The sequence below is a fragment of the Canis lupus genome, chromosome 37, assembly GCF_011100685.1.
Source record: "Canis lupus familiaris isolate Mischka breed German Shepherd chromosome 37, alternate assembly UU_Cfam_GSD_1.0, whole genome shotgun sequence".
NCBI lineage: Eukaryota > Metazoa > Chordata > Mammalia > Carnivora > Canidae > Canis > Canis lupus.
This window is the reverse complement of record NC_049258.1, coordinates 8,446,869-8,473,430: the sequence shown is the minus strand read 5'-3', so window position 1 is coordinate 8,473,430 and position 26,562 is coordinate 8,446,869. Positions and strand designations below refer to the sequence as shown.

At 38.6% G+C, this 26,562-nt stretch overlaps 1 protein-coding gene across 8 annotated transcripts in view; it reads left to right on the top strand.

Annotated features, from left to right (window-relative positions):
* SATB2 (SATB homeobox 2) overlaps nt 1-26,562 on the top strand; it is a 289,546-nt gene that overhangs the window by 244,473 nt on the left and 18,511 nt on the right. For all 8 annotated transcript variants that reach the window (XM_038585272.1, XM_038585276.1, XM_038585275.1 and 5 more), the window contains one exon: nt 7,734-7,931. In XM_038585272.1, the coding sequence (XP_038441200.1) occupies nt 7,734-7,931 (198 nt within the window). The remainder of the gene's footprint in view (nt 1-7,733; nt 7,932-26,562) is intronic.

The following is a 26,562-nucleotide window of genomic DNA, read 5'->3' as shown; positions in this document are numbered from 1 at the left end:
AATGGCCTTTTACATTTCTGTGCAAGAAGCTTTGAGTCATTCTCCTGAAGAACTGTTCATTTGCTGACTGATTCATTCATTGGAGTTCCTAGAGGGGCAAAGGGGGTGGAGGTTACTTACTATTTGTAGATTGAATTCACTTATCAGCTCCGTGTTAGGCACATTGAGAAGCACATTACAACATAACGACTGAGAAGGCCCCGCCTTCAAGGCAAGTAAACCTTACCTAACAGGAACAGTTATTTATTCTGTCTCTCTCTTTGTAGCTCAGACTAGGCTATAAACTTGTTTATTGCTAAGCAACTCTTGGTTTTTATTTATTCTGAAATATTATAGAAACTAGGAAATTTGTGACCGACATAGAACTTAATTTTTTATTTATTTATTTATCTATTTATTTATTTATTTGCTTACTTATTTATTTATTAAGGAGGAAAACATGGGGCCTGGGAGAAGTTTGCGTCACTACCAGTGTCCTGGGGTAGGAAAACAAGTAACTTAGTACGCAGTGACATTTCAGTACCACGGACAGGAACTCTTGCCTTCCCATTTGCTTCCCCTCCCCCATCACTTAAGGGTAAGGTTTGGAGCTTATGGGATTCAAAGTCATCTCTACTGGGGTTCAAACTCAAACTCTGGTCATATTATCATTTTGTGAAAGACCTCCCTGGTTATTTGGAAAGCTATTTGGAGGCTGAGAATGCAAACTGGAGAATTCTCCAGTTTGGAGAATATCGCTCAGCTATTGTCTACTTGAAAATTTTAAACCTTTAAAATTTTTATAACTGAAATAATAATACTGCCCTTTCTGAATCATTTTTAATCCAGGAAAGCTATAAAAAAATCTCATATGAATGACAACACACACAGAAAAGAAAATGGTTAAAATGATGAGAACAGATTTTTTAAAAAAGAGATTGGGGTTTACAATACATGTCATTTTTTTTTGTTAGAGTGAAAACTCCTATTGGGTGAACCATATGAGGTATGTACTTTACCATTACCAGGCCATTGTGGGTCCTGATATGCTGTGAAAGAAAAAATATATATAAACACACACACACGTGTGTGTGTGTGTATAGGCTAGGATAACTGGTGTTCTTGACTTTATCATAGTCTTTTCCCTAAGGACTTCTTGTTAGGAAGGAATGAGGGAAGAAGGAAGAGAAAGCAAAGCAAAGAAAAAAGAAGGAAAAATTAATTCCTTGTTATATCACTTAAAAGTCTTCTATAGCTCCCAAGGCCCATAGGATTAAGATGAAATTTCTTTGCATATTATTCTTTCTAACCTGAGCCCACCTCTTTCTAGACTGCATTAGCTAACAAAGTTGTTTCTCATTCCTAAATAATTACAATTATTTATGATAATTTTCTAAATCTCTTCATTTGCTAATAATATTATCTCTGCTTGGAACATGCTTCTGATCACATCCCTTCCCTATGTGGTGAAATCCATCTTTATGTTTCAAGATCCACCTTATATGTCATTCTCTATTGTGATATTTTTCCTGAGCTTCATTGTCAGAATACTCACTTCCATGCTGGTGATCTCAACTAACCTGGTTAGTAAAAATAATCAAGACAAATGATATATGTAACATACCAGCACATTGCATGGCACATAATAGATGGGTGCTGAATACAAAATTACAAACTGAATTAATGTTCTGACAGACTTATCACTATTTTTTATATATTATATATAATGCATGAATATATAATGTAAATTAGATCACTCCATTTTTTAAAAAAATCATATTTGTGCATTAGAGATGGGAAAACAAGTCTCAGAACATTGACAGGGTTCCTTCTGAGAAACAGTTCCCCTCTCCAACTATAACTCTGAATTTGAGGCTGCAAAACATTCCAGTAGGCTCATTTTTATGTACTCAGATAATTTCAGTTAAATCTAATGAACATTTATTCAGGATCTTTTGTGTGTAAGGAACTGCAGCGCTGTGAAAATGTTGAAACGAGTAAGAAACCAACCCTTTCCTTCCACCCTCATCAAGAACCGACCATTCCAATGGGGATGTGCATACATGCCCCCGTGTAATAATAATCATCATCAAATCACAGAAGAGCATAAGCAAAATGCTTTGGAGTCATGCAGGAGTGAGCAAACAGTTCTTTCAGATCAGGTGAGACCATGTCAGCTGAGCTTTGGAATATAGCTTCTCAGGGGGGACAGAAGGTTGTGTATGAGACATTTCAGCCAAGGGAGTAAGTAACATGAGCAATATTAGTTGTGCTCAAACACTTGTTACTCACTTAGCTTCAGTTCACCCGTACTAAAATAGTTAGACTGACTATATGAATATTCAACCAACCTTTGGTTAAAACTAAAGAGAAATCACAGATGGGTAGGCACATACCGCACGGTTCATGCATGGAGATGGGAATACCAACCAAATTCAGGGTCTGTAACTCACAATGGCTGGAGCACAAAGTCAGCAGAGGAATTGATGAGAGACAAAACCATGAAAGAAAAACAGGAGCAAATTGTGGTTCTTATTATGCCTTTTTAATGCTTTTGAATTGGGAATGAGGGGTATCTTATTTAGGTAAATCTTTAATAAAACTGTCAACTTACTAGAAGATCAAGGTTATCATTCATCTTTTGAAAAGAAATAATGGCACATTTCTTCAAGTCATAAAGAATCCTAATACATTTGCAACATGATTTGCTTTGTAAATTTAGATTGACATGCAACTTTTCAGGAACACATGGATTGTGTGAGTGTTGCCTCACCTGCATAGTTGGAAAGTATGGTCAGAATTGTTTTTTCATCTGAAGGAAACATATTTGTTTAAGGGGCTGATTAGATGATTAAAATGAGATATTTTTAGATATTATTTACTTACACACTGAATGCTTGGGAACACTTTAACCATTGATTGCAAGAATGCAGCCTTTAAACTTATATTCCCTCTCTAGGTTCAGAGGTTGAAGGCAAAAGAGTTTCAATCATTAATTCCCTGACATCATTACACTTAGACTCCGTGTATATTTTTTTCGATGTAAGTTTAGGTGTTCTTTGTATTTTTTTTAACATTTTTTATTTTTAACAAATTTCAGACTCCCAGAAATGTTGCAAAATAGTACAGTGTCTATATATCCCTCACTTAACTTTCTCTCACCTTATATCACCACAGTGCGGTTATCAAGACCAGCAAATTAACATTGCTTTAATACGCTAACTAAACTAAAAAGTTTCTTCTAATCTCAGTAGTCTTTCCACTATTGACCATTTTCTGTGCCAAGGTCCCATCCAGAGACCACACTGCAGTTAGTGATTATTTCTCTTTACTTTTCTGCAGTCTGTGACTGGGTCTTTCTTCCTCCTCCTCTTTCTCCTCCTCTGTCTCCTCCTTTTTTTTTTTTTTTTTTTTTTTGGCTGGTATCATAAATTTATTTTTTATTGGTGTTCAATTTGTCAACATACAGAATAACACCCAGTGCTCATCCTGTCAAGTGCCCACCCTAGTGCCCACCACCCAGTCACATCTCCTCCTTTTTTTAAATGACAATGCCACTTTTGAAGAATACTGTTATGCGGGGATCCCTGGGTGGCTCAGAGGTTGGGCGCCTGCCTTCGGCCCAGGGCGTGATCCTGGAGTCCCGGGATCGAGTCCCACATGGAGCTCCCTGCATGGAGCCTGCTTCTCCCTCTGTCTGCATCTCTGCCTCTCTCTCTCTGTGTCTCTCATGAATAAATAAATAAAATCTTAAAAAAAAAAAAAAAGAAGAATACCGATACGCTATTTTGTTGAACATCTCTCAATTTGGGTTTGTCGTGATTCAACTGAGGTTATGCTTTTTTGGCAAGACTGCCGCAGAGACTGGGCTGTGTTCGTTCTTTGCAGTGCCTGAAACCACAGGGTTCATGATGTGCATATGTTATCACTGGTGATGTTGCCCTCAATCCCTTGGTCAAGGTGGCTTCTTTGTACTTTAACCCTGATGGGTAATTATCATCTGCTATTTCTGACAAATAACAAGGTAAACAGACCGTGGAATGTGGAGCTAGAAAGAGAACTTGGAAACCATCTTTTGTAAACCCTTCCTTTAATGGTTATATTCCAGAAGCTGTAAGAAGGGAACCACTTGCCCAAAGGTAACCCAGTCACTTAATGTCAGAGCAGGAACTTAGCAGTTAGGTTTCAAGGCTCCGTGTTGAATACCCTCTGAGCTTCCTGGCTGTAACTCACTTAGCCTCAGTTTTACCATACTGGAAAGGCTAAACTGACTATATGAAGATTCAGCTAACCTTTGATCGAAACTTACAACCAGACTAAAAGAGCAGTCGCAGAGAGGTCTATACCCCATGGTTCATGGCGCCTGCTCACAGAGCTGACCAAGGCTGGAAATCAGATAAACTTCTGTATCAGCATTTCTGAAATGAAGATAATTCTCCTGGAATTCTCCACATAACACGCAGGGAACAACAACAAAAAACCTACTTGAGATTTTTAACAGAAAAAGGAGATTTGTTTATTAATAATTCATGAGTTCCCATTGAACATGCACGACAGAAACAGTGCTATTCAATAGAGAATACTGTCATCTGTCACTGTTTTATTTGACATTTACACTTTTTTTTTCCTGATACTGCAAAACTTTCTTGGACGGCATGCAAAAATTATATAAATGAAAAAAATCCCAATGTGGGGACTCTCTATCTCTTCTGTGGTGGGTTCACTCACATACATGTGTGTTCATGCAGCAACATGGCACTTTCTCACACGTTCATTAGCCCCCAAACAAGCTAATAAGAGACCCCATTGAGAAAACAGATAAGCATCCCAAATGGGCTGGTGGAAGGACCCTGTGAGTAAAAAGATGGAGGGTGAGAGGGGAAGTAGGTGGGGTAGAAGAATAGATTTCTGGAAGGTAAGCATACAAATACGTGGAATGAGCAGTGAGAGCAAAAGGAAAGTAAATTATGGCTGTCGTGAAGAAAACCAACAAACATACATTGCCATGTGAAATGCAAAATAAATATTTATAAATGGCATCACGGGAGCACCACTGGTAGGGAATATCGACATTTAGTGGAAGAGCAAGTTAGAGTTTGGAGCACCTTGCAATTTTGTGCTACTGTAAGGCTCTTGACAATCTTTCTGCTCTGTAGGTTAGTTATTATTTATAAAAATCACAGAACCAGCTGATACATTCATAAGCTAATTATTGAAGCAGCTGGGTACACATGGTGCAATATGTCCAAGGCTGTGAAGTATCACAGATTTCTTGGGGCCTGCTGTGGTGGGGGTGCACTGTTGAAGGCTCCATCCCTTAATCTGATCAGCCAAGCAAACACTTTGTGGGGAAACTAGATTAATAACCCTCTAAATACCATGAATGTGCTTCATCTTCAAAACCGGGTTCCCTTAAACATGCTATTAGCTCAGCTCCATCAGGGATTTGAGGAAGTTCTCTGGTGCCCTAAGAACAGGGTCTTGTTGGCTACCTCCCTGTGCCAGAAATTAATTTGGTTTGCTTATGTCTGCACACATGATCACACTTGTGTCTAATCTGCTCCCTAATAGCTTCAAGGTCAGGACCTTGCATGTCAGTGGGCAAATTGAGCACCACACTTCTTAAAGACTGAATGGCAGACAGCACCCAGTCCATAACGAGGCCTGTAGTTTGTTCTAAGTGATTGTAATGAGTGCAGATTATAACAGCGCATATAAATCAAACGCGGCAATGGATGTTGTGCGAGACATTCCGGGTATCATAAGTGGAGATACCACTCAGCTGTCACCTGCCTCCTTTCAAGCTGCAGCTTCCCACAATGCAGTTCACTCCTCGAGCGGAACAGCAGGTGCTGTCCTCCTGAAGGTCTGGGCATCTCAGAACTTCATCTTTTAACAGACGTAGGTTTTTGTTTTTATTTTCTGTTAAGTGATTGGTCTCTGCTCTAGCTTCCCCCAGGAGATGTTAAACATACCTGTTTGAAACATTTGAAAGAGTTCAGTTGGAGACTTATTCAGATCTGTGAAAAGATAGAGAAAGAGGAGCTTATTTTTCCACAGCTGGTTTATTTTCCATCTCAAGAAGTCTTTTCCTTTGTACAAAGAAACCCTTGAGGAAACACTTTGGGACGGGGAGATTTTTTTTTTTTTAATATCATTTATTTTCTGATGAGGCTAAAAAATGTGATTGTCTTCAGTTTTCATATAGGTTGCACCTTGAAAAGCAGCATTTACCTATCTCTCAGTTGACTTGAAAAAAAGTCTATGAAAATGCTTGGAAAAAACATTTCCAAGCAAATGATTCGATATCTTGTTTTCATTCTTCCTAACCCTCTAACTCTCCCCAGCTCCCAGTTTATTGCAAGAAAAGATCAGGTCTGCGCAAATGTGGCCTCTCACTTGTAAAAACAAGGCAGTGTTGTGTTACAGATTAGTTTATAAATCCCCAGTGGCTTCACAGTTCAGTGCCTACAGCTGCTGCAGATGGGCCTGGGTTTTTGTCTCTTCGCGGTGCTGCAGCCGGCAGTTGAAGGAGAAAATGGAATGATCAGGTTATTAACATGGAGGCCGCGAGGAAGAGGCTGCACAATGAGAACAGCTGGTGTTGCTGTCTTGGCTGATGCAGCGGAGATAATCAAATCTTGCCTTTTTTTGGGTAAAGGCAGAAGACACAGTGGAGAGTTAGACAAACAACAGCTTATGATATTATATGGGGTTTTTATAATGCATGTCAGGAACTTTCATTGGCTTACAAGTTAGGATATAAAATTCGTTGAGAGTTGGGGATTTAATTTTTACAAAGTTATTTGTATTTATTTATGCACCTTTTTAGAAAAATCTTACTCCTTTGCAAGACGCGTGATGTGGGACAGTTCTTGTTTTTAAAATTAGCGATGTAGCTTGGAAGTGATGGGTTAGAAAGCTACTGGGTAAAATATTTTGACATGAGTCAGTGAGCGATGTTGACAGCATCCTCTGTATTATTTTCATATAATCCATCATTATTTGCATTACATTTTCTTTCTCGTGCAGTTTCAAGCGAGAGAACATCCGGATGCCAGAGTTGGGAGGCACATTTGCAGGTGTGACCCGGCCAACTGCCTACCTTCCTGCAGGTGTGGCCGTGGTGGGAAAGGGATGGTTAACAGGGCCTAAAGCCCAAGGCATAAAGAGATGGAGCAAACATACAACATTTTCATGATAGCTAAGGTGGTGGTTTTTATTTTGTGAAGTTACTAATAATTCTAAGACTATCTCCTTTCTAGAGAGTTCAATGTTGTTTACACTCAGACATTTTCCTCCTTTAGAATTCACTATGTTGTAATACATATTTGTTCATTTTCAGTCTTCTCTTTGGATGGAAACTATCCAACTGGGTAATTTTAAAAAATTGTAGCTGAGCAACATAGTTTACTTTTTTTTTTTTTTTTTTCAGAGAATTGGATAACTGTCATCTTGCTTGAGTATGTTTTACAAAGGGGCCTGTAAATTCATTGAGAACGTGTTCAGTAGGGAGGATGATAAGGTCATTAACAAGCGTGAAAACTCTTGGGCATTGGTGTAACCACTTCTGTGGTCACTGGTTGGTTTTCAGAGTTGCCAGGCTATTGCAGTATCTTCTTGGGTTGGTAGGAATAATTCTGACAGAAAAATAGGCAACCCTGGGATGACAATGGACTTCAGCCCAGCCATGCTCTGCTGCCCTGAATCCTACAGATTAACCCAGGTGACCTTGTCTCTCTCTCTCTCTCTAGGGCTGGTTGTGCGAACTGCTCCGCTGGAAGGAGAACCCCAGCCCAGAGAACCGCACCCTCTGGGAGAACCTCTGTACCATCCGTCGCTTCCTAAACCTTCCCCAGCATGAGAGGGATGTGATCTATGAGGAAGAGTCAAGACATCACCATAGCGAGCGCATGCAGCATGTGGTCCAGCTTCCCCCTGAGCCAGTGCAGGTCAGCGTCCCCTTCCTCCCCTAACCTGAGCACAGCTTTTGATGCCAGCAACTGTCAAGGGTCAGAGGGGCACACCACACCACCTCCCATTGAAAGGTGTCTCATGCCATGTCTTCAACGACAGCGGACCCTGTTCTCACTGTGGGCACATCATGTGTGTGCATGAGCGTGTGTGTGTGTGTATGTGCACACACGTGCACATGTTCACTTGGAGAAAAATGAGTGAGAGTCAAATCCAAAGGCAGCCGCTTTCCTGAGTGTCTTACTTGTGGGATTGTGAAACCAGAGCACTTGTGGAGGATTAAATCTCCCAATCAGAAAACATAGTTCATAGTTTCCATCATTTTCTACAGAAAAAACTCTGAAGTCGCTAATAAATTAATCTAAAATCCCTGAAGGAATGTTTGATTTGGCTGAGGAAAAGAAATATCCACAGGAGCTAGAGAATACCGTTGAACTAAACTGAATCTTTGAGATACATTACGATAGGTTCTTAGAATTTTAAGATGAGTGCTTGCTGGTTTTGGTTTCCTGTCTTTCAGAAATCTGTGTTCATTTGGGTTGCATGTTTTGTTTGGTTAGTGTTTGCTCTCATTGAGAGAAGTAGTATTTTTCTGAAAGCAATTGAGTTTAGCTTCTGGGTCTTGTATTAGTCTAAAATCAGTGACTTTCAGGAAGAAATATTAATTAGGTTAATATCCCAAATTTTGACCTCTGAGAGTTTGCCCTCAAATTTTTTGATAGGTTTTGAGATTTGTCACACTGTCCAATATCAGCAGTCCCAGCTACCACCAAAGAGGACCCTGCAGGGCTTCTGTCTGAACCTCCTTTTGTGTAGCAAGAAAGAAGCAGGAATCATGTATGTGTGCATGTGTGTGAAGAATGGAAGAGAAGATGAGGAGAATGAAGGAAGGGTCGGGTGCATTTCTTGATCAAGATATCAAAGGAGAGGTAGTGAAGGACTTGGCAAAATGTTCTTCCCTGAGGTTTCCTTGTCTCCTTTCACTTCCATCTCATCCCACATGCCTGGGGGAGAAGCCAGAAGTCAACGGGTCCATTATATCACTTATCATCCAAATACTGACATCTCAGTCAGTGCTTTCATGCTGTCATTGGTCAGTTTCCAAAGTCACAGAGTGAATTGCCCAAATGATTAGACTCATGAAATCATACAGCTAGAAGCAATCTTTTAACATGGTCACAGTGAACTCAGAGTGGGTGGGTGATAAGAGTACACAGCTAAGCGGTGGAGCCCACTGTCCTGGTCCTGGACTTGTGGTAAGGGCAACTCCTTTCCCAGAGGTGAGCCCCAGGACTTACCCTTCATAGCCCACCTTCCTGCTTCCCTCTCCTGTCCTTTCCTGGCTGGGGCCTCATCCAAACACGAGGGCACCTTCCTACAGATAATTAGACAAACATGCTAAGTCACAAAGAGCAGTGTTTTTAGATTTTGAAATTTAGTAGAAATTAGTAGAATTTAAAGAGGGAGCTAGTACAGGTTTGTCAAGTTTCTCTTTCTTTGTTTCTTTAATAAAACAAAACCTTCCTCTCCTTATGTTCTGTTTTTTGTTTTTTTTTTTAAGATTATTTATTTATTTATTTATGAGAGACACAGAGAGAGAGAGAGGGGCAGAGACAGGCAGAAGGAGAAGCAGGCTCCATGCAGGGAGCCCGATGTGGGACTCAGTCCCTGGACTGCAGGATCGCGCCCTGAGCTGAAGGCAGATGCTCAACCGCTGAGCCACCCAGGTGTCCCACATCAAGCTTTTCTTTTGGAGAAGACATTGATTTGAAAAATTTAAGGGGAGCTCCAAGTTACTATCCATATCATTTCCTAAAATAAAATACTTTTTAATATCAACAAATTAATGAAAAGGATAGGCTGAGACAAAAGATCTTATAAACTATATAAATTCACTCAGAAGAAAAACTCACTGTCACTCTTGTTTTTCTTGTTTTGATGTGAACTAGTCAAAACCTCTGTGTTGAACCAGTACAGGCAACGACTACCTTCAGCGAACCACCAACTTTGTGTGGACCTTGCATTCATGGTCCATCTTAATTCACCTAGGTGAAGTGGAAATAGAACAGGAATGAAAAACTGATTTATTGTAGACGTTTAGAGCATCCAAATTTTATCATAAGATGGTGACGAAGTTGGAAATTTAGAGAAGTTTGAGATAAAAATACTAAAACCGTTATAACTGAGGACCATCCTTCATTTGGATGATGGTCCCTCTACATTTCTTTCTCCATTCTTTGTTTAGAACTTCTCATCTCTATGAGGTCCCTATATGTAGGAAGCTAAGAGGATTTTTAATATATAATATTCTAACTGACCAGTTTGAGTAAAGTAAATCTTAGAGGCAGACTGCCAATTGATTTATGAGTTTTATTATCTTTTATGTTAGTATGTCAAAACAGAAGTATGTGCTAACAATATTTAATGGCTAAGAAAGAGTCTGCCTATAATTTTCCTTTTCAGTTTTAAGTACTTCTTGGCTTTTAACATTCACTTCTGATATCACTGAGAGAATTCACTTATTTTATAAAAGGTTATCCTTATCACTCAGATCTTAGCCAAAGAGTTTACAAATAAGGTGATTTTCTCTACATTGGCTTTGCCTTGGCCATTGACCTTGATCCTATAACTACTGTGAAATTCTTCAATCTGTTACCTTTCTTTCTTTTTTTTTTTTTTACATCGTGCCTGTCTCAGTGACACTGCTTTGAAATGCTGCATTTGTCAGCAAAAAGCTTTGAATTAATTTTATATTACAGTCATGATATGAGAAATGAAGAAAAATAAATGGATTGTTGTCAGAACTCTTGAGATTGGAGAATACAGTTGGCACAGCCTCTGCCACTTAGGAACGACTGTATTTTAATAAAAGATCCCAAACTACTAAGAAGTGTCCGTAATTGTGCGAAAGTTAAGGCACTGAACTCAGGGTTAGGATTCATTTGTGCCCTTATATCAACTAAAATTTTAGGGAGATACAATTATTTACGTGTTGTAGAAATTTTACGTAGGGTAATACTAGTTTGATATTGTGATGTTTTGCCTAGGTAGGCAGGAAATGCACCATTTTTATAAAGTTGCTAAATGTAGGTGAAATCAGTGATTATGAAGAGCTGCTGATGTATGCAGCATGTTGAAAAGCATGCAGAAGTCCCCTCCACTTGTGGTTAATGGAGGGTCCTATTTAAATTTCTTTAAGTAGTTAGGGTATACTATTCCTCAGTTTTTCTGAAATGTTAAGGATATGAACCATTGTGCATAACTATGCAGCAGATTAATCTGTTGAATTCAAAGTCTGCATCGATGTACTACATAGAGGAAGAAGCTTCATAATCACCCCGGCCCCATTCAGTGTTTTCTGTGATCTGAGAAGTCCCTTAGAATCTGTACCTCTTTCCTTAAGGAAGAGAGGAAAGTTTTCTTGCCTTTTGTTTGCAAATAGTTTATATATTGTTACATTGCCTGCAGTTGTGTTTCTTTATTTTTAAAGCTGCAAAGCGTTTTAAAAATTCAAGCCCTTAAACTTAAAAGATGAAGCCCTTCCTTTAAAAATGAAGCCCACCCTTCATAATAAGAAAATTTGACATGAAACCCCAATTTTGTGTAACAACGCAGAAAATCAGATCTGACCCATTCCCATGGCCAGAGCTGATACGCAGTACTCCCATCCCGCTGCAAGACGCCCGTTGCCCAGCCTGTTTTTGTGCACACACACATCCAGTCCACTTCATTCGTTCAGACCTTGTCATGTCACTCTGCCCCTGTAAGGCTGCCTTGCACATGTGACTCCAGCTCTACACCCAAAGGTGCCAAACCAAAGCTGCAGGTGCTTTTGCCTCCTATGGTTCTGATTTCCTCCATGGTAGTCATATATGCCATTTATTTTGATAATTCTGACACCGAACAGAATGCTTTGCATGCTTACCAAGAAATGCACGTTTGATGGAATTTCCCTTCAGAGATGAAGCTAGGTTATGGTTGAGACCAAGTTGGGTTTTGGGCCACTGAGAGGTGCTGGTAGCCCCAAGACACTGTGGTCCTGGAAGAATGGAGTGTTTCCTCCTTAGGGATCCAGACCTCTCCAGGTGAGGTCCAGCTTTGATGTCATATTGATGTACCTGCTTTCTCCAGTTTTCTTTCCAGTATTCTAAATCTCTTTAGAAACTCTCATTTAAATCTCTGCTGTGTCAGGACGCCTGGTGGGCTCAGTCTGGAGCATGTGACTCCTGATCTCAGGATCATGAGTTCAAGCCCCACAGTTGGTGTAGAGATTACTCCAAACAAACAAAAATCCCTGCTGTGTAGAAAGTGACTTTCAAGGCTCTGAACACACGTTAAAATGAGATGCATCTTTACCATGACCCTCAGTGGGGGTAATATTGCCTTTAGGGAGTGAAAATGGATTCTTGAGGAGCATAGATTGCTTTACAATGGTTTGTGGCCTTCCAAAGGGACACAGTACGTGAAGAGATATTCAGTATTTCTGGAATTAAAATTTCATGAAGCAGGGGAGATAATTAGGGGGAAAATGCCTAAAAAATTTCCTTCAGAGGTTAAGAATGAAAAAAAAAAAACTGATAAACATAATGTTTTTAGTCCTTGTATAGATAGCACAAAGAAGACCAATATAGGTGAGATGACATGGGAAACTAAAACATTCCGTGAAAAGGATGATATAAATTCTACTTGTTCGTGCCAGAAGGTCAGAGACCAAATTATTTCTCATGGTTATAATGATTTTCCCGCTAGTGGTTATTATGACCTGAGGCCCAATGGTGAATGGATATCCTCAACTTAGAATCAAAAACTAGTTAGGTCAGGGTATTCATTATTACCAACTCCATTGTACAGTTGGAAAGACTGGAGCAGAGACATTGAGCCTTGCTTGAAGCCAGAATCGCCAGCTGAATGAAAACACAGGCATGTTTGGCGTCCAGTCTTTCCTCTGACCGCACTCCCCTTTTAATGCAGAGAGAAAAAAGGACATTGCTCATGCTATGACTAGGTCACTGAGTGGGGTTGATTGGGGAGCATTTGCCAAATTGTTCATGTCTGTGTCGTTTGCGCTTTATTGCTTTATTATATTTCCACCACAGCGTTTCCATGGCTTATTTTGTAAGTTCAGGAATTCTGAGCTTGCTGCTGTGTGGTTTCCTGACAAGTACTTGTTTTAAAATTCCATGCTGTGCACTGAGTAAGAATGTGAGACCTGGTGGGTGACAGCTGACACCAGCATTGTACCTCTGCTCATCTGGATTGCTGCCCACTCAAGGGAATTCTCAGCATTTTCGAAGCCAGTGGTTCCTTGTCACTGGTATCAAACAGTAGTTCTCAATCAGGGGTGACTTTGCCCTTCATGGGATATTTGGCAGCGTCTGGAGACATTTTCAGTTACTATAGCTCGGAGATGCTACTCGTATCTACTGGGTGGGGCCAGAATCCTGCCATATACCCTGCAATGCACAGGACAGCCCCCTAAAAAAAAAAAAAAAAAAGAAAGAAAGAAAGAAAGACCTGTCTGTCAAAACTGTCAGAAGAACTGAAGTGGAGACACTCTGGAATACATATGCCATTAACTGTCTAACGGCATAAGACTAAAAAAAATAAGAGCACATGTGAGGCTGATTCTGTTTTTCCTATATAAAATTTGGGAATAATAATAACAACGAGGACAATGATGGTGTTGGTGATGATTCTTCTTCCTTGGCAGCAGTTAGCCTTTTGGGGTGTGAGGTTCTCAAAATGTGAAATTTTTTTTTTTTTTTTTTTATGTGTCTTGCCTTCTTTAAACCTTATGAAAAACCAAATGGGAGGGTGGTTTTTATCTACTCTCACCATGTGAAAAACTGAAGCCAGAGACGTAACCTGCTCAAAGTGATACCTTAAATCCACACTTGTCTACCTTTAGAGTCTGAATTTCCTCTGTGTGCTGGACAGAACTGCCAACCAACGTGCAGAAGCTGGCTTACTAGTAGCTGTCCGATGCTATGCGAAGAGGTTTACATACATCATTTAATTTTTAGTCATTCTATCAGAGAGATTTAGTTTTGTGAGCTTTCTTCTTTACTGGAAACTTAAACACAGTGAAACCTATCACTCGGGGTTTGATGTCAAAGAACAGAGGTGACTGAACTTGCCACTTTTTGTCCAGCTTTTTTTTTTTTTAAAGATTTTATTTATTTATTCATGAGAGACACAGAGAGAGGCAGAGACACAGGCAGAGGGAGAAGCAGGCCCCATGCAAGGAGCCCGATGTGGGACTCGATCCCGAGTCTCCCAGATCACGCCCTGGGCTGAAGGCGGCGCTAAACCGCTGAGCCACTCGGGCTGCCCTCGTCCAGCTTTTTTGAGACACTGTAGGATGGGACTCTCACTGCTAATGTCTAAGTGTACTTGAAATCTCTCTTTAAGCTGTGCGGTGCGGTTTCAGTCCTGCCTCTCTACTCTGTATGGGCTGTAACTTGCTTTCTGAATTTGTTTTCAAAAGAACAACTTGTAAGAAAAAAAAAGAAATAGCCTAATGAATTCATCAGTTAAGGATGTTTGCAAATCTCTAACCAGGTTACTAGAATTTCTCCCCTCTTGGCTTGGGTTCGTTACAAGCTCTCATTCAAAGTGTGCTAAGGTCGCTCCAGAGTGTTGAAACCCTTTTCCAGCCCCGAGGAGAGATGCAAATGAACACTTCACCATTTTTAATAACATATCGTGGCAGTTAGTTTATAAGCAGGTCCTCACGTGGGAAAACCCTGAGTCCCTGACCATCCACGAGGAGCCACACTAGCTTTTTTTCTTATTAACATTATGGGATCCTGCATGTATTTATTCAACTTGAAGAATATTATTCATTTCCAATGTTACCAGTTAACTTTCCTCCATGTTCAAAGTTTTCAGTTTGTTATTCAGGAATATAAAGAGATTTGGAGGTCATTTGCAACCATCTCTTTTTTAAATTGTAGACAAAGGGGTATTTCCATTTTGGGACCATTTTCTACAAAATATAATGAGCAGGGTTTTTTTTCAGTGATGATGTCAGAAAGTTGATGGAGCTCCTTAGAGCTGGTAGCTAACCTAGTAGATTAGATGTTAGCTGTGGCTTTGTTCTTTTCCAGAGATTTAGACAAGTTGCTTGCCTGCTTTTTTAAAGTTCTTAAAGTTTTGGAGTTTTGTTTTTTTGTTGTTGTTGTTTTGTTCTGATATTGCAAGACAGGAATTCCAGCTTAATAATCAGGGATATATTAAGGGAAATTGAGAGTGATAGAACTTCCTAAAAAATTCAAATGTAGGACTATGAATATGGTTAGGTTTCTCTAAACCTGGGAATTCAGCATTCATAGAAATTCATGGGTTCATCCTCTCCTTTGCTAACCTCATTGTAAGATACCTCTTCCATCTGATTCCTTCTGTTAGCAAGCTTTTCTTCCCATCATCATCTGATTTATCATGTTTATCTTTGTCAATCGTAAAACTTCTGTTTACTACTCATAGTTTCTCTGAATTATAATTCTTCCTCTTAAAACCTTGGCGTGCTCATGACTTCTACTCTACTTCATGACTTTTTTCTATGCCTTTACGAAATCCAGCTTCTTTGCCCACTCTATATTTACTACTACTTTAAATTTTCATAACAGGGAAATTGACTGGTTCACCTTATTCTCATGAAGGCAGATTGTCTTGACATTTAATTTCCAAATAGTACTGTGAATGCTTAATTTAGAAGGCACTGCCTTTTAAAGGAAGAGATCTGTTGGGGGAAAATGTTAGAATGAACTCAAGAAGAATGGAAAGTAGAAAGGTAACTGGGAATAGACCATCTGCAGGTAACTTGTGAGTGGGCTGCCCTTGGGCCAGGAAGTTAGAGCCTTTTAGTAGATCATGGCTCCTATGACCCTGCATTTATCAAGAATGATTAACAAGTCTCATATAAAATTCTCTTATCAAGGGAGATTTATATGACTTTTTTAATGTGAAATGCTATAAACATGTAAGGAGTAGGAAACAAATGCCCAAGATTGATTTTAAGTTCTATATATATCCAAAGTATTATGCCTTTTTGTTGCGGTTTTTCTTACATTTATCATGTACTTCTTCCGTGTGTGTTCAGGCACTGTGCTATAGATATGGATAGAAATTAAACTTAGAATTTTATAGTAATCTGGGTCTGCCTATTTCTTTCTTTAAAGTGGCTTCAACTATTTACCAGGCTTATGATTTTAATAATTGGAGTTAGCCTACTGCTACTCATTCTTCATTGGGTTGTTTCTAGTGTTTTTGCCAAGCAGAGCTCTCCCTATGAGTGGCTGAACTTTAATAACACACCACCTTCCAAATTAAACATCCAAGGTTAGCTATTGGTTGGAAGTGAACTTTCAAACAGCTGGGTTCCACTTCTTCTAGTCTTTTCCTGCCCTGTGGGAACATAGAGAACCTTGGTTTCTTTAGTAGCTTGCTCTTCTATAATTGCAACGTTTCTTTAAATAATAGCTTAATTTTGATATTTTGTATTTTTGAGAGGCAGCACAGTCCCTTCAGCCCATGCTGTTGGTTACTGATACACTCCTCATTTTTTTAGATCCTAAAACTGAATAGAAGGCACTTTGCCTAGCCTTACTCAATAGGTAGAAGGAAGAAAAGGGATAAGCTGTGTCGTTTCCATTGGTACAAATGCTCCTCATTGATACAAGTGTCTGCAGAGCCCAGGACTCCCAAATCGCTAAAAGCACTACTATAAATTATCTTCTTTTGTGTCTGTTTTTTAAAGTTTTGGGATAGAAGGATTCTCCTTGTACTCATTGTCAGTCTTTTTCTTCTACTGATAAAAATGAAACCAGATGTAAGACAAAACCTTTAGCACGTTGGCCTTTTGTTGATGTTCTGATAGAAAAATAAGACTAAAATATAATACTTTTGAACATAAAGCTTAGTTGTCTTTTTTAAAATATTGCTATGGGATCTGTTAGGGGATGTTGTTGCTATTCATCTACTAGCCAACTCAATGTGGCTATTTTTTTTCTTTCTCCTCTCTTTCCTCCTACCCTGCTTTTTTTCTTTTCAGTAATCTGAAACACTTTTTTTTTTTTTTTTTTTTTTTTTAAATCTGAAAGAACAGGGGGCAATGGCTAACTTTGTGAAGGGGCAAACTGGTTAAATATGACCAATGTGGAGCAAATTGAGAAAGAAGGAGACAAAATAAATAGACGAAGATAGTGCATTAGAATGCATCTTCCCTTCCCCCCACCCACAAAAAACAACAACAAACTTAAGCTGAAATTAAGGCATTTGTGGATATTGATGTGTGATTATTCTAATCAAGGACCTCATTGCACTTCCTCTGTGAGAAGGAAAATACATTTCTTTATATTTGTATAGATACCTAGTCAAGTCTGGCTTTTGGTAAAGATGATTAAAATTGATTAATAAAACGGTTTTCAGGCCTCAAGTTATAGACATGATTGAGAAGGCTATTTTTATTCTCATCTTTTTACTTACTTATTTAACAAATATTTGTTTAGCTCCTTCAGCATGCCAGGTATTCATTGTAGGTACCACATGTGCAACAGTGAATAAAACATAAAAAGATTCATGCATATATTGAACAGTTTTGTCCTTCACTCAGAGTTGCATTTTTTTAAACATTTCATTTTGCCTTTGGCTATTTACCTTAATCTAGAATTCAGACTATGTTTTAGTGGAATCCATAGGTTCTGTTTCTTTCTCTGATGCTGACTTTGGGTGCCATCTCTTTGATTTTTCTAGCTGTTTCCCAAATGTACTGGATAATATCTTTAAAACATGTTGAGCTTCTCAAAGATGATACTACTTTAAAATGGTTTTTTGAAAGTATCAAAACAGACTTTCCTGAAATTATTCTCTAGAGTCCTAAGTGATCTACATAGTTCTAGAAAGAATTACATATGCAGATTACTGATTGAGTGCCATTTTAAAATGTGGTTTTGGTGGAAAACAAATGGATAATAAATGTGTCCACTCCACCTTAATTTCTCCCCGACCACACACAGACACTTGTTTTTTTTGCCCTGGTCATGTTCATTCTCTCTACCAAGGGTGACTTCTCCCAAGTAGCAACCCTATTACTTGGAAGTGGGGTATGGGCTACTTCATTGTTAGTACTTGAACCGAGCCCTTCAGTAAACCACCTGGCTCACTGGGCATGTGTTGATAAAGCTGTGGTCCTTGGAGGGTCAGGTGTTTCTTAACAATGAGCTATTGGTACAGAAAAACACATGCTGTTCTAGGACCATGAAAGCCTGCTTCCCATTTTCTCCTTAAATTTTTTACCAGATTATTTCTCATTCATAGGTAATTGTTGGTTTGAAAGGTATTCATCATCTTTTCAGAAGAAACAGGTATGCACATCTACAGAGAGGGACCTCCCCTGTGGATGAAATTCTCATTTTTTATCATTTGACTAGTCGAAGCAGGGGTGTTAATTTCACATACTTGGATTTGGGCCTAATCACTTAAACAGTTTATAAATCTGGGAGATGGTTGCAGCTGAAACAGGGTATGAGGGTGGCTTGGAAAGCCCAGTCACAGTTGCCTTTTTTTTTCTTTTTAAGATTTTATTTATTTATTCATGAGAGACAGAGAGGCAGAGACATAAGCTGGGGGGAGGCAGGCGCCCTGTGGGGAACCTGATTTAAGACTTGATTCCTGGACTCCAGGATCATGACCTGAGCCAAAGGCAGACACTCAGCCACTGAGCAACCCAGGCGAGCCCCCCACCACTACCAGTTGCCTTTTTAAGAGGTAAGAGGCTGCATGCTGGGAAGTGGGTGGAACTGACACACTTGACCCACAGATACACACTAATGTAGCCATTTTTATAACTGCCTGCTTAAAGAATATTTCAATATAAAGTAAAATATCCAAATGGAAGATTTCTTTTAGCTTCTTTTTCTTCCTTTTTTTAAGCATAAGTGAGACAAATTGTCATGTTGCTTATTCAAGTCCTTTGAAATGATAGCTGTGCCAGTAGCTTCAAGAGCGTAGACAAAGAGGAGGGGCATTGGATCTTCAGAAGATCTGGGTGTGAATTCCAGGGCCACCACTGGAATTGGAGCTCCCTGGTCTTGCAGAGGCCACTTAAGTTTTCTGTAAACAGTGATAATCCCAAATCTTTAGGATTATTTGAGGTTTACATGAGAAAGTGATTGCGTGGAAGGCACCCGAGAAATAATAATGGTACCTGAGCTTTATTAGTATGAATACTAGTACTCAGTGAAATAATTCTACTCAGAAGAGTAGTGAATAAGGGAATAATTCTATTCCGAAGTGTTCAGAGTTGAACCAGGATGGCGTCAGCACATAATTCTACAGGAGGACACGAGTGTGTGCCTTGCCTCTATTGTGTGCATATTGCCCAATTGTTCTGAGACAGATTGAGAAGCTCCGAGCTGTGTGGTTTTATCTGATCTTTATACATTTCCAAGCTCTTCTAAAAGTTATTATAGAGGAGTGGCTGTGTCGGCCTCTACCCACTGGAACCGGGGTGGGAAGATGGCCCGAGGTGCCATGAGGGATGCCGCCTTGGAAGGGCAGAGGCTGAAGCATCTCATGCTTGCTATGCATCAAAGATTATTAAAACAGCAATAACAAAAACAACAATATAACAACAACAAAACGTCATTATAAGTTACTTGACAGTAAGTGAGACCTTTTCTTCTTAGCTCCGAATAAAATCCCTTTAGGGCATAAAAATATGCTATTGGATATTACAAAAGTAGATTGGTACTTTTTTTTAAAGCTGAAAAAAGCAAAAAGATCACTTAATACCTTCTGCATAATCTCTGCGAGTCCTCTCCTTGCAACACATCAGAATCCACAAAGTCGTGAAGATACCGTGCAGTGACGATGTTGGAATTTCTTTGGTGTAGTATTAAGTAGGCATCTGCCACACCAGCAGCTCTGTACTGGTCTCCAATGGACTCACACAGGGGGAAATAAATGTCTTCTGATCTTGAATTGCTTAGAGGCCTGCAGGGAAATGGATATTGACTTTGTAACGATATGTTGAGCAAAGTCGCAAAATTCGCTAAGATCTTAGCACACTCTTTAATGGGTCCTTCATAGTGATAGTGATAACGGGTGATTTTCATGTAAGTGACTCAGTTTCTGGCATCACTATCTGGACTTCGACCTCCTTCCCTCATATGCAAGCAAACAAGAGTGCAAATATGTATGAATAGCATCATTGTAGAAGGAATACAGAATCAGCTCTAATTTACCAAAAACAAAAGACAAAAAGTAAAACACTTGCAAATATTTGCTGTTGATGGCAACAGATTATTTGAAGTGCAGGTCACACGACAAATGCATAAGTGATGGCTCTGTGATTGAAAGCCACAGGGTTAAGAACTTGATAATAAGTACAACCAGTTGATTTTAATTTTGGAAGATTGTGGTGTCTTGCTTACATAATGGTAGAAACAAACATAAATGCTTTTTTTGAAAGTAGGGCCTTCTGGGTATAATTTTTTAAAACACATTTAAAAATAGATGATTGGGACTTGCTTACATCCAGTGTAGTATGACATTAACATAGAAAGTTCTCAAATACTTAACAATTTTACTCTGTGTTTGTTACCCTCCTCCCTGAGACTCTCTTCACTGTTTCAGGAGCTAGAACATCTTGTAAAGAATAAATGACTACTTTCTATCTCTATTTTCAAATAACCATTTTGATAAAGTGAGAAAAAAGATTATATCATAAAGAAAAGGGTCCTGAAAGTGACAGAGCCTCTAGTCACTAGGACTGAGTTTGTGACTTTGGATGATGGGTGTGATCCCTTAGTTTCCTTCTACTGTTTTGTAAACTGTTCCAACATGGGTTAGATGATCCCAAAGACCCTTTCTATCTGAAACATTCATTCTGTGAGTTGGTTTATTTCTGATTTCCATTTGAGAATTTTAATGAAAATGTAAAAAACAAACAAAAGCAAAACCACATTGCTTCCGGGAGGTTCAAATGGATTTTGGAAAAACAAATTAGCGACAAAATAACAGATGATGAACACCTTATATCAGCTCAGAAAGATCCAGCTGATTTTCTTATGATTCATAGTTATGACAATTGCAAGAGAAATCCAGCCACTGAGTTAAACTATTGTAACCAAACCTACCTACTGCGGCTTCTCAGCTGTTTCTGTTTAGTGTGGAAATCTAATGTGGCTGAAAACTACCGCTGATTTTTATTAAGTTGAAGTCTGGAACTTCCCCTTGTAATGATAGAAAAGCACACTTTCAATTAAAGGAAAACTGCCAAAGTTCTGAAATTCATTTATTTTATTATTACTCAGTTTAACCCTAGAAATGGGAGATCAAGCAAACTGGATAGATTTGACAGTTCTAAGGTCATAAGTTCAATTTCCTCACAAGTTGTTTCTAGATCTAATTCACTGCAAGTCATATAACCCTTCACCTTTTGATATGGAGTCTTTTATCGAATTGTGTATCACACGAGGGTCATCCTAATCACTTGGGGGCTAAGAAAATGACAGGTAAGTCAGGCCGGGCAAAGGAATTCCAGCAAGCAAGTCTGAGAGGCAGAAGAGGGATGGGTATCACTTTCTGTAGCAGACTCAGGGTGTGCTGGAGTAAGCGTAAGCTGTCTAGCAGGCACTGATTGTTAAATTTTCAGGAATTTTGAAAGGCAGCCGTTACACCCTTAGTAGAATGGAACTGGCCATGGTGGGATTATTCACACTACGAAAATTGGCAAATGATCCAACTGGGGCTTTTTTTCTCTAGAGAGCCAGTTGCTACACATTTACCAGCACAACACCGAATAGACTCCAATTAACTTCTTTTTTTAAAAGCCCTGTGGATATCCATGTATTTATTTTTCATAAAGACATGCCAAAAACCATTGTGTGAAAGAAAGGTGTTTCCAGAACTGAATGGCTGATTGGTAGTATACAGTTCACTTGATACCCAGATATAAAAAATAGTTTATTTAAACAGTCATTGTTTCTACTTTCCTCTTCATACTCTCCTTTAGTTTAAATCTATTTTTTTGTATTCAAGGAAGTTTGTATTTCTTTGTATTTATAATATGCAAGGCTAACTTGAGTATCTGGTTAGACTTATTTTGCAAAATCAGAACCCTATAGCATGATGTGTCCCTAGTCTGATTTCCTAGTGCTGAACACCCAACACGTTTGAGGTAGAAAAAAGGACAAGTTACTTTAATACAGTTACTTTCTCAGATATGATAAACTGAACCCTTTATTGCACAATGAGAAGTCACTTATTTTTTTAAAAGGTATGCTAATCTTCTAAAAGGTATGAAATCTATGATGTGAATTCATAAAGAAATATAGGTGGATATGGAAAGATCTCATTTCTGTTGTGATCTATATGAACAGAATATGCTAAAGCAAGCATATCCTATACAAGTACAATATCTAAATGCAGATAGTTTTTGAAATATAGTTTCCCTCATTTCAGTTTTTGGACAGTTCATGTCGACGGTATACTCAAAAGTGTGGTAATAGAATAGTAGAAAGGAATTATGGTGGACAAATGTCAAATATTTCCTTGGAAAGCATAATTTAGGGATACACTTTTGAGAGAAATCCTTATTTGAGCTTGCGCATCATGTGAAACGAAAACCTTCCAAAGAGATAGAGCTAAAATAGTTAAACAGGTGTGCTGGAAGTTAATACAGTCACTTAGTAATGAGAGAAGAGAAGCAAATTGATGAATTCTTTGGCTTGTAAAACATAATCTGGATCAAATGCATCGGTACATTCTATCAGTTGATGACTCTCTGATGTATTTTCATATGAGAACTACTGATGTACCGGGGAGAAGAAGCTTTCTTGTCATTTTATTTGCAAGAAATCAACCGATTTATTTTGAGCTCCTAGAACAGACATATTAGAGAGGGCATGCTGTTCGTCGATGATCTCTACACACTTGTGTATATGAAGCAGAGTTGTACAGTACACTATGTGAACATGTACTGTCATCTGTGTTCTGGGTTGCCATTACTCACATATAGAATGTGTATGTAATCAGTTCCTATTTTATGTCATATTCATCTGCATTTGCAGCATTTCAAAGACTAGTCTGAAACATCTTGGCACAGATGGGAAAAGCAGAGTTGCTTTATAAGTTCCAGAACTACAAAGACACAGATCTAACATATGATATTAATAAATAGCTTGGATTGGGGGGGCGGGGATTAAAAATTAGATTATTTATTTAGAAAGTTGAAAGTCTTCATTTGTGATCATTACTCTGTTCTTGAAAGGAAATAGGTGCTGGGTTTTGTGTTTTGTTTTTTTCTCCCATCTTCACATTTCCCTTCTCCCCCTTCCTCATGTTTTGAATTAAAATCTAAAGACGGACCGAAAGAGTGTATATATAACTGCAAGAAGGATGTGGTAAATCATGGCAGTGGTTTGTGATCTCACAGACACGGTGGTGTCAGGAACTAAAGACCAAAGGCGAATCCTCAGCTTCCAATGGATTTACTTGGAATCCCTCACCCTTGTAGCATATCATGGATAATAGCATATCATGGATAATTACATTTTTACAAACGGTAGAGAAAATCATTTTGACACACACATAGTATTTTCCAGCCAGACCAGCTTTTCAATCTTTTACAGCTTTCATGCATTAAGGCTCATATTTTCTTTGTTTATTTTTAAAATATTATCATTAATAATAGGTTTGTTCTGTGGTCAGCCTCTGAATAGAAGACACTGAGGAAGACCCCTTTTTCCCTCTTGCCCCAAGTCAAACATTTGATACCTTTTCCTTTGTAGAAGTTTGTGCTACTCATGTTTTTCATTAAGAAAGTTATGGCAACCAAATTTTCATGGAGATTTTTAGGAGCTTTGGTCATTTTTCAGCTTATTGCTATGTGTAATAGAATGAATTATATTTAGTGGCGAATCACTGAAAAGAAAAAAAAAAAAAACAGAAAACAGTCATAGAAGAAATACCGTCATCGATTTCTTTGCCACTGCTATGCAGTGGAGTGAATTCTGACTGGATAAACCTGGAAAAGGTCATCCCCATGAGCCACTCCGCTGCATCACAATTCCAGAGCACAGAAAAAATTGGGGACGTATTTTCTTTTCTTAACCCTTTCTGATCAAATGTGGTATTTCATTTTGAAAATGAGATTAATTCCCCTGAGGCCTTTGAAACTTTAATAATACACAATAAATAAAATCATATCTAATAACTCAATGGTTTCATTTGGCACCATCATCATCTTCTAGATGTACTGCAACTGCGGAAACATAAATACTTGCAGGCCTCGAGCGCCCAGCTTCTATTTGCTAAATAAACTTGGCTTGCTTTAAATTCCTCTGTGTGCAGTCATTAATACAATCCACTTTGACAGCATTTAATTAAAGTGCTTTTCTCTATTAAATTCATTAAAAGCCCCCCTCCCCCGTCCCTGTGTATAACTGCTTTCCAGATGCTGAGTGGCAGGGACCTATGAGCCTCACTTTAAATAACTTCTCATTTCTCTTTGTAAAGTGTTTATTACATTCAATTTAGAAACTGTTAAATATGGCTTAGAAAGAAAGTCAGATTCCAGGACATGTTCACCATCCCTTTAGCAATTCTTTGAAAAACAAATGTTAGTTTAACTCATCTGAATGAGCATTTATTATCTGAATATTTTTCTTATAATCTGTCAACACTCCCAGGCATTTAAGCTGGGAGGTAATAAAGATATGATTTTCCTATCAGGGTTGGGGAATTTGCATTAGTTCTAAGCAGGTACTTGGCTTGAAAATCTCTGCCTGCAGATTCGGGGGGAGTGAGCGTAACACTCCAGTATTAATAGATTATTGACAGTTTAATGTCTTGGCACCTACTTAGCCCATGCAGTATAATAACCAGGAAGCTGTCTGATATGAAAGCAGTCAATAGCATTTTCAATCAAAACCTTTCAGTTAATTGCTGGTTGACCTTAGAGATTTCCTTTAGGCATTGCCGTCTGCAGTTTGGACCAAAAGGAACATATTGATTTGTAGAGTTTATTCAGAGATGACTATTTAATACCCATTGCTCCAGTATATGTGGTAAATTTTGCCTTTTCTGTGTCTACCAAATGAATTGTCTTTTTGGCAGTGCTTTTCACAAATATTCCCTTTACCAGCTCTACTTTGAAAATACCTCATTAAATCTGTTCTCCTCTCAGAAATAGAAAGTTGGGAATCTTGAGAGTACACGTGATCAAGTGTTTTAATATGATAATAGAATTTTCATACAATTTTTTGTTCAGTCTGGCATTACAGTTCCAACAGAGCCTGACAAAGCTAACGATACTTTTAGTAAGAGTGGTCATGTAATACCTTATCCACACACAATACACCTGGAAACAAAAGCATTCTCTGATGCCACATGCTTGTTGGTCTCCATGAGTGTCAGTGTGATGGCTTATATTTAGCTTCTAGATTTTCTGTACTTCTATGATTTTTATTTAGTTTTAGTTGAATATTTTTAAAAACAAATTATAACAAAATCTAAATAAGCTACCAAGGCAGGCAGGAAACAGCAAAGGCAGTTTCTGGCCCCAACTTTAAACCATTTTTCCTCATTTTGGTTGTGTGGTGTTGGAACTATAGAGATCGAATCAAAGTGGGGAGAAAAATATAGACTTTGAATTACTTGTGTTACTTTTGTTGTTGTTGTTGTTGGTTCTTCACACATGGGTTAATGTCATTCATTATACGCCAAAGATAACCATTCTTGATGTTTAGTATTTGGTTTTAGAAAAGACCTAGAGTGCTTTCCATGGCTTTTGGTAGATGGGCAACATTCTTTCACATGTCACTCCTTTGGGAGCCATTTTGTCTCAGGCTTTTCTTGTGATACAGATGATCCATTTTAAAGCAAATGTATCTAGTTTTTGTATATTCTTTTTTGAAGGTTCCCTTTTTTTGTCTTATATGGATTTTGTCATTGTTATTTGCTGTTTTGCTATTTTGTCTCTAGCAACTTTTTTTCTCATAGAAACTGCTGTAGGCCTTTTGAGCTCTGTTGAGAGTAGAAGTAGTTTTACAGTTTGGAGAGGTTTCAATTAGATGATTTGGGGGAAATTAAAGAACTGCATGAACCACTGTATGAATTTAACACATTACTGCAAACTTATCATTCAACTCTTGTCAGTAATAAGTGTATTTTTAAATGAGTGCCTATATGAACTTGCTGTGCTTTTCCCCTTTGCTTGCTTTTCCTCCCCTTAGAGGTATTAGACGTGTTCTAAGACTTTTGGCTTGTATAACGTGGCTACTACCACTACAGAAGAATTCTGGAAATGTTAGGATCCATTTTAGGTTTCAGCTGCTCACTCAAAACATAGTGCCTGACCCTGTGCTGTGTGGAGATGAATAGAACACAGAATCTACCCCTAAGGAGCACACAGGTTTGTGGAGAAACAAGTCCAAGGACAGATGACGTAATACAGTACTCTGTAAGTACAGAGAAAGGAAAGCACAAAAGAGTGACGCGTTTGCCCATAACCTGGTGAACCAGGGGGACTCAGAAAGTAGTGCTGCTCAGTGTCTCTTATAGAGCTCCTGCTTAGAGGAGCTTTCTGGGTAAAGGAGACAGCAG